At 43.1% G+C, this 13,270-nt stretch overlaps 1 protein-coding gene across 2 annotated transcripts in view; it reads right to left on the bottom strand.

Moving 5' to 3' along the window:
• The window catches only part of ZFAND3 (zinc finger AN1-type containing 3), a 299,100-nt gene that overhangs the window by 17,917 nt on the left and 267,913 nt on the right, over positions 1–13,270 (bottom strand). For both annotated transcript variants that reach the window (XM_081044345.1, XM_081044346.1), the window contains one exon: positions 10,586–10,753. In XM_081044345.1, the coding sequence (XP_080900471.1) occupies positions 10,586–10,753 (168 nt within the window). The remainder of the gene's footprint in view (positions 1–10,585; positions 10,754–13,270) is intronic.

Consider the following 13,270-nt stretch of genomic DNA (forward strand, 5'->3'; position numbering starts at 1 on the left):
CCTGCACGTTGTTAGTCAACACTGACTGGGTACCCCGTGGAGGCCCCGTACTCTACAGGGCGCTATGGGAAGCTACGGACCACACATGGTGCTGGCGCCTGAGGGTTTTAGCAGCTAGCAGGGGACAGACCAGTGGGGGAAGGCATGTATTACACACTCAGAAGATTTAAATCCCTACGTGAAGAGAGTAGAGTTGACTAAATCTGATATAAAACCTCTATGATGTAGATCACCTCATTTGAACTTTCTAATAATTCCATTTGGTCTTAAATTACCTTTGTGTTTCCTATGAAAAAAATGAGCTATTAAGTACACAGGCAGTATATCAAACTTTGGGGTTATATTAGAATTACCTGAAAAACTGAATTTTTACTTTCTAAAGAGGCAGTATCCCCTCTATCCAGGGACTCTGAAGTGCTGGCCACAGGCCCCTTGTTTTAAGAGGCACTGCTCAAGAGGGACTCACAGTAAGAACCTATTAGGGAGATCAAGAGTGTCTGCTAGCAGATATCTGCATACAAGATACTGAACACAAGTTAGTTTTAATTACACACATTAAAAGCCCTGGAAAGGACATTTCTTTAACAAAACTCTGCGAACAATTTGTTATCAATTTAAAAGAAAAAAATTAAAAATCCTATTATTTTTGTCTAAATACTTTATTTTTACAACTGGTCTAATTGGGTGACATTTTGGCATGAATCATCCATACATGAGTTCCCAGTCTTGAGGAAGGCCTTGGAGGCCAAACTAAGGGCAAGTTAAAAGAATCAGGTGCATTAATTTGGAGGAAAGACCAACAAATCTGGGTCCTTCAGGAGGGAGACGCTGGGTTCAGTGGAGACCACAGAGCAGAAACCAGGGAGGGATGGGCAAGAATATGTGATAAGGAGCCATAGTTACGGGGCTGAAACATATGCTGACGGGGGAAGTGGGCACTGCTGAGAGCAGTCAACTGGTCAGGGACTTCAGCAGTCTCTGGGTTTTGGATCAAAGGCTGCACAAAATATCAGTATTTAGTACTCAGGTGTGACCTGAGATTAGTGGCAACCTCTCTGGTCTCTGTTTCCTCATTTATTTTTTAAAAATGGGATTGGACTAAATGATTGTTAAGGCTCTTTCTAACCCTGATGGTATTTATCTACCCACAGATGTTTATGATTTTGTCTCGTAGTAAAAGCACTTAATTCAAACAGCATTTCCAAGCATCACTCAATGCAGTTTGCTTTCATTACCTCAAGTAAGAATAACCCAGAATAGTATCTTGGGTGTCTATTATGATGCTGATTTGAGAAAAAGGAGTACTCTAAGGTCTCCAGTTTTTCCCACGACAGCCAGACAGACTCATTACATGTGATTATGAACAAAGGGAATAAGCTTCAACTGTACACAGAAATGAATCCATGGGATGGCAAAACTCTTTAAAACGGCTTTGTTGACATTTTAGGCCACACAGTAGCTCACTATGGGCTCTATTATCTGTTTGGGGGGAATGTATTTGAACATTTCCTTTGTTTTCCTAAAATGTATTCAACAGCTACAACTATTACAGTTTGTTGGGGTGTGGGGCAGAGGTAGGGGACAGTTGTGAAACACCTACAGCTAAATTACACTCAATGGCAGAGGACTGAATGCTTTCCACCTGAAGTCAAGGAGAAGGAGGTCTAGTCTCAACACTTCTTTAAATATTATGCTAGAGACCCGAGCCAGTGCAGTAATGCAAGAAAAAACTAACAGGCATTTAGATCGGAAAGGAGTAAAACTGCCTTTATTTGCAGATGACATGGTCCTGGATGTAGAAAATTCTAAGGAATCTAGAAGTAGTAAGTGAATTTAAGCTAGGCTGCAGATAAAAGATCACATATAAAAACTGACTTATTTTGGAGTGGCAGCAAACAATAACCTGAAAATAAAATTTAAAAATTCTATTCACATTAGCATCAAAAAATTAAAACACTCAGGAATAAATTTAATAAAAGATGTATGCTAAAAAATAGAAAATTTTGTTGAGACATTAAATAAGGTTTAAATAAACAGAGAGATGTATTATATTCATGGGTTAGAATATTGTTAAGATGGTGTTTGTATAAATCTTTTATAAATGGGAAAAATATTTGAGGTATGAACAAATTCTTCACAAAAGAAGATATATGAGTGGCCAAAAAGCACATTAAAAAAATGCCTAACATCACTGGTCGTGAGGAAAATGCAAATTAACATACCACAGTGACACGTACCACATAACCACCAGAATAAAGTTAAAAAGAAGACAATGTTAAATGTTGCACATTATGGAGAAATTAGAATTCTAATACACTGCTGATAGGATTTTCTTAAAACGTTAAATGTACACTGACCATTCAACCCAGCAATTCCACCTCTACGTATCCAACAGAAATTAAAATATATGTCCACACCGAGACTTGTCCCTGAATATTTATAGCAGCTCTATTCATAATATTCCCAAACTGGCAACAACCCAAATGTAGGTCAAGTGGTAAATGAATAAACAAATATGGTATTATCCATACAATGAAATACTACTCAACATTAAAGAGGAATGAACTACTTATAGGTAACAACATGGATGAATCTCAACACATGCTATGTAGACACATAAGACTATATACATACTGCATGAATCCATTGATATTACGACTCTAGAAAAAGCAAACTTATACCAACAGAAAGCAGATCGGTGGTTGCCTGGGGCTGGGGTAGGGGATTGTAGGGATTGACTGAAAAGGGGCAGAAGGAAACTTTTTGGGGTGATGGAAGTATTCTAAAATTTGAATTTTGTCATGGCTGCACAACTTAAACTTACTAAAATTCACTAAACTGCAAAAATAGGTAAATTTTATGGTATGTGAATTGTATTTCCAAAAAAAATCTGTAAAGACACACACACACACACACACCCCTGTTGGGCAAAGAATTAACTGAAATTATTTACTCTTGGAACTAAAACAACAACAAAAAGACACCAATAATTTATTTCTTTTTGCGCTAATCCCCATAATGAAGTATTTTAAGTAGGGTAAGCTACCCAAGTAGCTTTGAGAAAGTCATTGTGCTATTATGGCTGCTAAGATTGGAGTACAGAAACAGTTACAGATTTGCTATCCATACAGGAAATACTTCACTTCATGGGACAAGGGTGTCCTGACTCACTCACCAGTAGGGTACCAGTGGGGATGTGACACAGGCTCAGCCCATGAGCTCTGCACACTGTCTGACGCTCTCTGGCTGGGGAGGGGAGCTGTCTATGCGCCTGAAATCTCTCCAGCTCTGTCAAAGGGCACATGTAGGCTGGAGCTTGGACAGTGCTGAACTAATGGACTAAGTATAATAAGTACATGGAGTTAGTGTTCAGCAAAAAGTTTGACTTGTTTTGCTCTAACACTTCAGCTTGCAATTTATGGAAGAGCAGCAGAGGGACTAATCTGTTAGGTTTTAGACTAGGGCTCTTATACATTAAAGATTAAATGGGGAATACAGATAGCACAATCCTGTTTAGGTAAAAATATAGTGAAAGAAAGGGAGTAGAAAAGGGAAAAAAATTATCTCAGAATGCCTCAAGATTTCCAATTACTCTTAGCTCTCACACATGTAATAACACTCATCAACAGGTTTTTGTTGTTGTTGTTATTTTGCTCTTGGGAGGGTGGGCAGGGCACCTCCTTCTCTTGAGCCACAGGTAACATACACCTCGCTGCCATCTTAGAGATACTGGAGAAACTTTAGGCTTTCACTGCCAGGCTTAGCATAAAAAACAGAAGCTCCTAAAGGGTGGGGAGCCATACTCTATGTACCACATGCAGAGCATGGGCTCTCCACTCGAGCAATAATGGTAACACCTAACCAGCTAAATCAATTGGGTCATGATAAAGGATCTCAGGTGTTTCCCTGAATAGCAGGGTTTTCTGTTGGATCCATACTAGACCTCTGTACATGGAATAAGGCCTTCCCTAAGAACATCCTGCCTTGTTTTCTTTCAGAGTCATAGGACACAATGCCAAATGTTTCTGACAGGTTCACATCACACTTGGACTAGAGTTAAAAATAAAGGGAGGCTTATTTGTGATTTTTGATGCTGCTGAAATGGGCCAGCCTGGAAATCTCATGTCAGCAACATGCTTCGTAATCACCACAGGTCCTTGCCCCACATGGAGCCTTAGGATGTCACTATTCGTTCACTGTGCAGTCCCCGATAGTGGCAGGGACGGCTGTGACATGTGCATATTATTTAGTGAATCAATTCACATATTCTTAGATCACTCTGCTAAAAAGATTCAACATCCACCTGGTTTTCCTGTGTGCTTAATTAAAAAAAAAAAAGTCAAATTAGATTGTGTTGACCATATTCAAAACCAATGATATCTTCTTACTGCAAACCAATGTCCAAACGCTACAGCCTGGAATCTGGAATTCTTTCTCTTCCTTTCTAGCAGGCTCTCCTTACTCAACCCAAAGGCTCCATCCAGCTGCACAGAGGTCACTCATCTAAAAAACTCAGCTTTGTCCAAGCTTTTTCCCCACAGCTAAGTTCCACCCTTCCTTGTGGAAGGAGTCTTCCAGTTGAAATTCATCTCTCCCTCTCCATATTCCTGTAACAGATGGCTTATACCTTGGTTAAAACTCTTCTGATAGGCTGCCCTGGATGTCATTTATTTTATGAATGTATCTGCTTTCCTCTCAGGCCCAGCATCTCCCTACTTTGAATGCATATTAAAATCACCTTGGGAATCCTTGGAAAAGAGGCTGTTTCCAGGACTTGGCAAAGGTAAGTATAAATGCACCCAAAATAACATCTTATTATGCTAGAAAGTAAGGAAATGCTAAGGAAAAAAACAAAAAAGATGGGTGGGGGTCATGTCACAAGGACACAGAAGTCAGCTTGCAGGAACTTCCACCGGCCAAATGTGGGATAGTCTGAACACCAAACTAAGTCCAGTAATGAATTATAAACCACTAAAAACTGCAAGAGCTCATGAGTCCATACCAATAATAAATAAACGGGGGAAGACGGTTTCACGGACAGAAGAACACCGGAAGCCAAATAGTAAATGTAGAAGGGCTAGAGTTAGAAAATCAGCATTTTGTAACCTTCATAGTAAAGCCTGGTTCAGGTAACAATCATCAATGGATGCTAAACCTAGGAGACATGTTTGATGAAGAATGGGACATTTACATGGTCACAAAGCATTTCCCCCCAGATTGCTTTCTAGCTGTAAGGTTACAAATAGTGACCACACAGTGGAGACATCGACCAGCACCTTGACTGGGTGAGTGAATCACAATTCACACCAACACCGAGAGGCTGATGGACATTGCAGTTCCCGGCGTAAAGCCCTGGGAAGCACACAGTATCGCTTACATAATACACTGACTGGGATACATACCTGAATCTCATCATGAAGAAACAGCAGACAAACCCCAAAATGAGGAATGTTCTATTAATAAAACAACAACTGTGGGCAGGAAGGTGGAGGGGGTGGTCTTCAAAAATGTCAATATCATTAAAAACAAAGAAAGGCTGTGAAAATGTTCCACATTGAAAGAGTCTACAGTTTTGGGGACGCAGAGAAAAAACCGAGAGTGGTTAGATGGGTGTGTGGGAGGGGGTTGGGGATAAGGGGAAAGGTGAAGGGATTTGGAAGCAGCTGGTAACCACAAGATGGCCTCAGGGTTTTTTTGAAAATTAATTTGGGTAAGGTATTCTATAATGTTGTAAAGATTTTGTTGGGTATCCGATGGACATGCGTCCTATTTGGGAGACCACCTCAGGGATACTGTGGATACCTGATCATGGCATTGTACACCAGAAGCTAAACATTAATGAATGCCAACTATAATTTTATATATATAATGTGATGGTTCAGTGTGAGGTCGGAGGGATAGTGGATGGGGGGAGGGGGGTTCACAGTATGAGGGATATAAATGATGAACGTCTAAGTATTACCTTGTTTTGTACACCTGAAACTAATAAATAAATAAATTAATTAATAAAAAAAAATAATAATAATAAAAAATAAAAAAAAAAAGAAAGAGTCTAAAGAGACCTGACAACTAAATGCAATACCTGATCATGGAATGAATTCTGTATTGGAGTAGAGAAAAAAATGCTTTTATTAAAGACATTACTGGACAACAGACAAAACTCAAACATGGACAGAAGATTTGACGAACACGTTGTATCAGTATGAATTTACTGAAGGTGGTAACTGTGCTGTGGTTATATAAAGTATCCCTATTCTTAAGGAACATTCATTGATGTTTATAGGAGAAAAGGACCGTGAGGTTTGCAACTGACTCTCAAATGGTCCAGGAAAACACTTTTACTTTCCAAATAAAAAATTAAAAAGTACCTGGAGACCTCTGATTTCACTGTTTAGAGCATGGGTGTCAAAACTGTGGCCCACAGGCCCACTGTGGTCTGCAATCCATTGTTAATTGGCCCGCAGCAAATTCCAAAAATATATTTAGTTTACTGAAATAAACCAGGTAAGGCAATATATACTTCACCTCAAGTGAGTGGCCCGGCTGTTTGTGTATTTTACCGCATATGGCCTTTGGTGAAAAACGTTGAAAAAAGTTTGGACACCCCTCGTTTAGAGGAAGGCCCAGACACCATTTTTGGAAGCTTCCCAGGACTGAGAAGTGCCCAGAGCACGGTTTCTCAAAGTGCGGCCTTCAGACGAGCGGCATCAGCTGAGAACTTGCTCAACACGCACAGGTCCACTGCCTCAGAACTTCCAGGGGTGGGGCCCACGGTCTGGGTCTTACCACACCCTCCATGGGGTTCTGATGCCCACCCAAGTTTGAAGCCACTGATCATGACTATGAGCTCCTACATTCTCTATTTCTAGCTCCTATGTTCCCCACAGCACCTAGCAAAATGCTTTGTGCATATAGTTGTATCTCAATAAATGCTTGCCGAACTTAGTCTGATAGTGAATGATAAGGCAGAAATGACCACTGAGGCACTTGGAAATGATAAACTACAGACCCCAGCTAAAGCATCACTGAGTTTCTAAAGTGAATACAAAATTTATTTTGAAAGCAATAAAGGAAATCAGATTACGCAGGAGCTTAGTAAAAGCACTGTTGTCCCAAAAGGGAGCGTATCAGCTTACAGTTTGTTAAGTCGCTGTCAATTTAAAATACGTGATAATTTATATAAGCTATCAGACTGGTATTTAAAAATTAATTTTGTGGTTCTGGGACGCAACGAGAAGCGATTAAAAAGCCACGCGTGTGTATCACGCAAGACCTGCTAAGAAAACACAGCGTTCACCTGGACGGCCAGGCCTCAGAAGAACACCCTTTAGCTGGGTGGCATTTGGAGGGACAAGACTCCTACCATGAGAATGAGCTGATCAATTTGCCTACTGAGTAGAAAATGAATCAAGTAAATCCATTTTTATGCAACTGTTTTCTATCTTGAGAAGTTAAACTGTTGAATATCCTCTAGCATGGAGGCTATCCTCCCAGCCTCACCACACACCTTATCTAATTGGCACCCAGAAAGATTTCACAGGAAAAGGGTGTTACTTTGGTATTGTTGATTTAAAGGTTATCTACTCACAGCGGCAGAGGAGAACTCATCTTCGAAATTCACCTACTTATTGCAAAGCCATGGAGTGTCTTGGAAATTAACAATTCCTATCACCTCTAGCTGTTCCCTATGTGAGAAAGCTCAGAACTCGTCTTACAAATTGCTCTTTTGAAGATCAAAGGGAAGCTGAATGTGTCTGTGTGTGCTCTCCATGAGACTGTAATTTAATGGAATTTTTAGAGCAGGCTTGCTGGCAGTGTTTGGATGACAGCCCCAGGGCAGAGGCTTCAGGGGAGCTTGGCCACTCTTCCCTTTGGAGCGTCTTCCCTGTCTTTAATTGGCACCTCATTAGAAATTAATGAAAATGACATCCTCTGTTCTTCCTGCTCTAGGCATCGAATGCTACAAAAAGGCCCATCACAATTCATAACACATTCAATTTATATAGCAATGGCTCTTAAGCATTATTTATGAGATGTGAATTTCTTGTCAGCAGTTAATAACCTGTACAGAGTGGAAGGGGAATGGAAAAAAATTGTGAATATATATATATTTTCTACAGTGGAGAGTGTTCTGTTTGAGTTCAAACTACCTTCCTGAGTCTTCACTTTCCATAGTAAATGACCGTGTTTTCCCCCATCTAAGACCTTTCAGGGCAGTTAAATGTCTCTCTAACACTCCATGCATCCAAAGGAAATAACTATAGACACCTCACCCTTTCCTCGAGAGATCCAAGCAGACAGGCAGGATGAATACAAGAGCTGTTTGTCAACGACAGTCCCACCGATGTATGTTCCCACTGCTGTCCTGCATCTTTCGCAATGTGGCAGTTGCCTCAGCCATTTTTCTGGTATATAAGTGTAATACTCTCAATGGGCCAAACTGAACTCCTGGCTCTCTCTGGGAAGGCGACCTCTGGAAGGACTGCAGAAAGCTCAAAACATTCTTCTCCACCAGAAAAATCCAACCTCTCTATAAGCAGACTCTCAGAACTGGGCACAAGCCAAGGGACTACGTGTGAGATCCTTTAAAAAGAATGCATGTCTGTGGCAAACCCAATGGGCACTTAAAGTCCAGTCTCCTACCCAAGAAGTGAAGAGAACAGCTGAGTAATCCGCACTTACCAGAGACAATGGAGCTGGCTACACTTTAGGAGCAGGTAGAGTCATCTAACATGTATTTCTAGATTTTATTCAGCAATGCCTAAGACCTGAGGAAATTAGGTGGTTTGCATCAATGCTGAATGAAGGGTTACTTAGTTACAACATCTCTCAGGGGCTAAACTGTGAACCCTTACTGCTTGCCTGACAAGGAGAGGAGATACCAGCCGCTGCCAGAGGCAAGACAGCACACTTGATGGAACCAACTGCCTGATCCACTAAGGCAAATCCTGTGTAATACCCCGGATTCAGTGACTTTCAAGAAGGAAACAAGGACACAAAGTACCAGAAAATCCCATAATTCAAATTTAGGAACCAAAGGCCTGTGTTATAAAAGCTACAGGCAAAATGGTTAGTTAGGCTTCTCAACACTGGTAACAGACGGAATTGCTGAAATGCTGCAACCGTCCCAGTGAAAACCAAAGAAAGTATGTGCACTATGAAAGATTAGATGAAGTCTTCCATGTGGGGAAGGCAGTAGCCTCCGACGTTCCTTGGCTCGCCACAGTATTCCCTCCTTACCTCACCAAGAACTTCAAATTACCTGGCAGGTGCCTGGCTGAACGCAGGGTTGATCAAGGAGCAGCCAAAGGATGAGATTCTGGGCTCACCTGGGCCATGCCACATGCACAAACAACACTGAAGTTTGAAAACTCTGCTGACAGCCTCCACCCCCACCTCTTACCCCACACCTCTCTTCTTTATCCTTTTACACAAGCACCTAGGAGGAAACGAAATGCAAGCGGAAAAATGAAAACTTGTCCAGTGACATCTGGACTCCCCATGCTGGTCCCCATTTCTGGAGTGGAATGGAATGCACGCTTCGGTTATGTGCCACACACCCGAGTGTACAACAAAGAGATCTCTAGTCGTGACAGGAACAGGAATTCCAACTTTGTTTCCATGAGAAACGGGCACTCCCTCACTTCCTTCTCATTTCCAACGGGGCAGGTGATTGAGGGACAAGAGAAGAAACGGCCAGTCTCATCAGAAAATGAGGGACACGGAGTAACTGTTCTCTTCCTAGCTGCTGAGAGAAGCATCTACCCCTGAGGGCCGGCACTCGCCCTCGTGGGCATCTAAGGCTATCCCAGCGGGGAAAGGAGGCGTACGCTCACTCCTAAGGACAAAGAATACATACGGAATTCTCAGAAACGAGCCTAGCCCCAAAGGCCCTAAAGCACACTGCTATACTTTAAAATCAGGAAAGCACAACAGGGGCAGGACATTTATAAATCAGCCGAAATGATGAGGGAAAGAAGGGACACTGGTTTAAGTTTTGTCCCACTGTGCGTCCACATAAAGTTTTAAAAAACACATCCCTGGGCAGAGCTATGCAAAGAGTTGGTATTATACTGGCCAAGAGAGAAGAAAAGGTTACTTTAAAGCTATTTCCAAGGGGTTAACTGACAATGAATTACGGTTCAAAGAAAGTACTTTTCTAATCAAACTTTAATTTAAAAGGGATATGACGGGAGAAATCTTCCATTTATTATACATAGTAAGAAGCTCATTCAAAATTAATTTAATATCTGAATTTTATGGTACATGGCCCCAGATTTTGCTGGTTTGGTTAATTTCTAAATAAGTCATCAATGAGAAGGAACCAGAGCAATGTGCAGTGGGGAGAAGCTGAACGCAGAAAGCAGTAACGGCAGCTCTGAAGGAGTGTGTGTCCAAGCAGTGAGGGTGTGTGTTTGGAAGAATCCTCTACTCCGAGTCCTCAGACTCCAAACCTCCAGCTCTCAGGGGGTAACTCAGGAGAAGGACAAGGGACTTCCACCTCCTAGAGGAAGGTGGAATAATTCCAAAGCCATGCCAGGGTATCAAGGGCAGTCTCCCCCACGCCACTGGGGGAGATGCTTACCGCAGCGGCACGATCCCAATTCCTGCTGCACCAGCTCCAGTTTGGTTTGGCACTGGAAGCACCGGCGTCGGCTCTTCTGCTTAGACCGGCTGCTCTCCTCGGCTCGCTCGGTATTCTCCAGTAGTCGTGGCCGTTTCACTGGCGAGTCCTCATTCTCAGACTGTGAATCTGACCAAAACAACACATTCGGGGGTCAGGTTAGTGCCGGGCCGGGCAAACACAGCTGATTAATGTACTGCCAGGCGCGCTTCTGACCAGGCTACTGCCCTTCTCCACGAACTGGACCTGTGTGAGCAAGAGCCCGTTCTGACTGGCTGCACAAACTGTGACAAGAATGAACCTGCAGCATTGACTTCTAACAAGCTAGGCCCAAACCAGGCGAGGAGGGTGGCGGTGGCAAACAAAATCAGGTCAATGCTGTTTTTAAAATAGCTGTCTCTACGGGGAGACCACGCAGTCCAGAAATGGGGTCCTCTCTGTCTGTGCCCCTTCTGTGGGTCCCAGCTGTTACTGCTTATACTGGTTATTTACCTTCTCTTGGATATTTGCATCCTTACGTAAATGTAATTCTTTAGGGAAGGGACTACGTCTAGTACTTCTTTATATTGCCATGGTCAGCACAATTCCACACCTAAAGCCAGTGTTTGGTGGGTGATCCATAATCTTTTCTAGTAAAAACACTCATGTTTCTACCCTAAACACACAAGAATCAGGCTACAGTATTGGAATTTACTCCACCTTTATTCAGAGTTAAGGAGTGTCCCTGCTTGTTCACCAGGGAGCTGTCCCATGGCCTCCAGTGTGCAGTGGAGCTGGTGCCTACCTAGGGTTGGTGCCAAACTGGCAGGGGGAGGGAGATGTAGTGTGTGACAACATGTGTTCTGTATAACCTTAAAAAAGTAACTAAAATGCAATCAGGCTCCTGTCATAGGCGGGCTGTAAATAACTCTTGCCTTACAGAAGAAGTCAGCGCCTGGGGCTCTGTACTCCACTGCACAGAGAAAGCTCCTCTTGCTGAGGTTCCAAAGCGGTCTGCGCTGAATCTCCCCTGGGAGGGAGTCTCCTAAACCATCTTCTTCAAAACGGATCCAAATGCCACCCCCTCACCCCTCCACCAGCACCATCACCACCACGCTGGCCCAAAGCATCACTGTGTCCTCTAGCCTGGTCTACCAGCCTCTTAACCGGTCTCCCTGTCATCTCCCTGCCCTACAGTACATTCTCCACATAGCAGCCAGCCAGTGACCCTGTTAAAAGTCAAGTTAGAATTACTTCAGTTCCCCGCTCGAAGCCCTTTAATAGCTCCCCTTCTCAGAATAAAAGTTGAGACACTTAACCGTGACTCTCAAAAGGCCCTGCACGATTTGGCCTGCTCCCATCTCTCACACCCCATCTCCTGTGCTCACTCCCCTTGCTCCATCCACACTGGCCTCCTCATTATCTCCTACCTCAGCGCCTTGGCACCTCTGTTCCCTTTCTCTGGAACACTCTTCACCCAGATCTACACGGAATCTAACGTCTTTTAAGTTACATTTTCTTGTAAATTTATTTTTCAGTGACAGTTGGCATACATTATTATGTTAGTTTCAGGTGTACGACAGTGATTAGACACATAAGGTACCAAGTGATCACCCTTTTCAATGGAATCTGTTCTCCTAATCAGCCGATAGGAGACCACTCCTGTCCCCACTTCCCCAGCATTTCCCCTCCTCTCTTTACTTGCCTTTCCTTCCTCCATAGCACTTGTCTTTTAAAATCACCCCCCAGGAGAATGTAACCTCCTGGAGGGTAGGAAGTTTCACCCGCTTTGTCCACTAATGTGCCTACAGCTCAGTATGTATTTCTTGAATGACTGACTCTCCTCCTCGCAGTGGCCCCAGTGGGAAGCAGCAGACGGTTGGATGCACTTCAGCGAGGCGGTCCATGTCCCTTTGCCCAGGCTCGCTCCATGTAAAGAAGATGCTGTGCTTTATTAGAGCACGCTCACTGGTCCTGACGGTGACTGTGACGACGGGTGACGAATGGTGACAGTTCGCTCACAGCGCCCAGCCCAGCGCTCTGTGCACTGACCCACAGAAGGCACGCACTATTCTTAGTGACTGTAAACTTCATTTTTCATCTCATTTGGTTCTTCCTGTCCTACATGACATTTCCCCCCAATACACACCAACTAAACAAGGCCTTTGATGAAAACAATTGAAAGCAAGTTCAGCTGATTTCCCAGCTCTGCTGAGAGAAGCTGTCCAACCCTGTGGAACAGAGACTGGCCAGGCAGCTACAAACACACAAGGTCCTCTCTCCCTCCCCCTACAAGAGCAACAAGCAACAATCTAAATGTAAATCATTACAAAGCACCGGCCAAAAGGAATTCACCTTGTATGAGCCACACTGCTCTCGAGGGGTCTGTTTCCCACAAACCAGCAATGGCACTATTTGTATTAATAAGCCTATTTAGACATACTTTTTTTCTTTTTTTGTAAGAAGAAAATTCTAGAGTAGAAGTTGTTAACAAAAAAAATGGAGTTTGTTCTGAGGCAAGATCCTAAATCTGGAGCATCCTTATGAGAAATTATCCCCCAAACCCAGGGGGCGGGGAGGAGGAGAGAAAGGTCCACACAATGGGAGGCAGCTGAATCCTCTGAACTGATGAACATGGTTAAAATCTCGAGGCCGAGACACGATACC

Source organism: Rhinolophus hipposideros (assembly GCF_964194185.1).
Source record: "Rhinolophus hipposideros genome assembly, chromosome: 3".
Lineage (NCBI taxonomy): Eukaryota > Metazoa > Chordata > Mammalia > Chiroptera > Rhinolophidae > Rhinolophus > Rhinolophus hipposideros.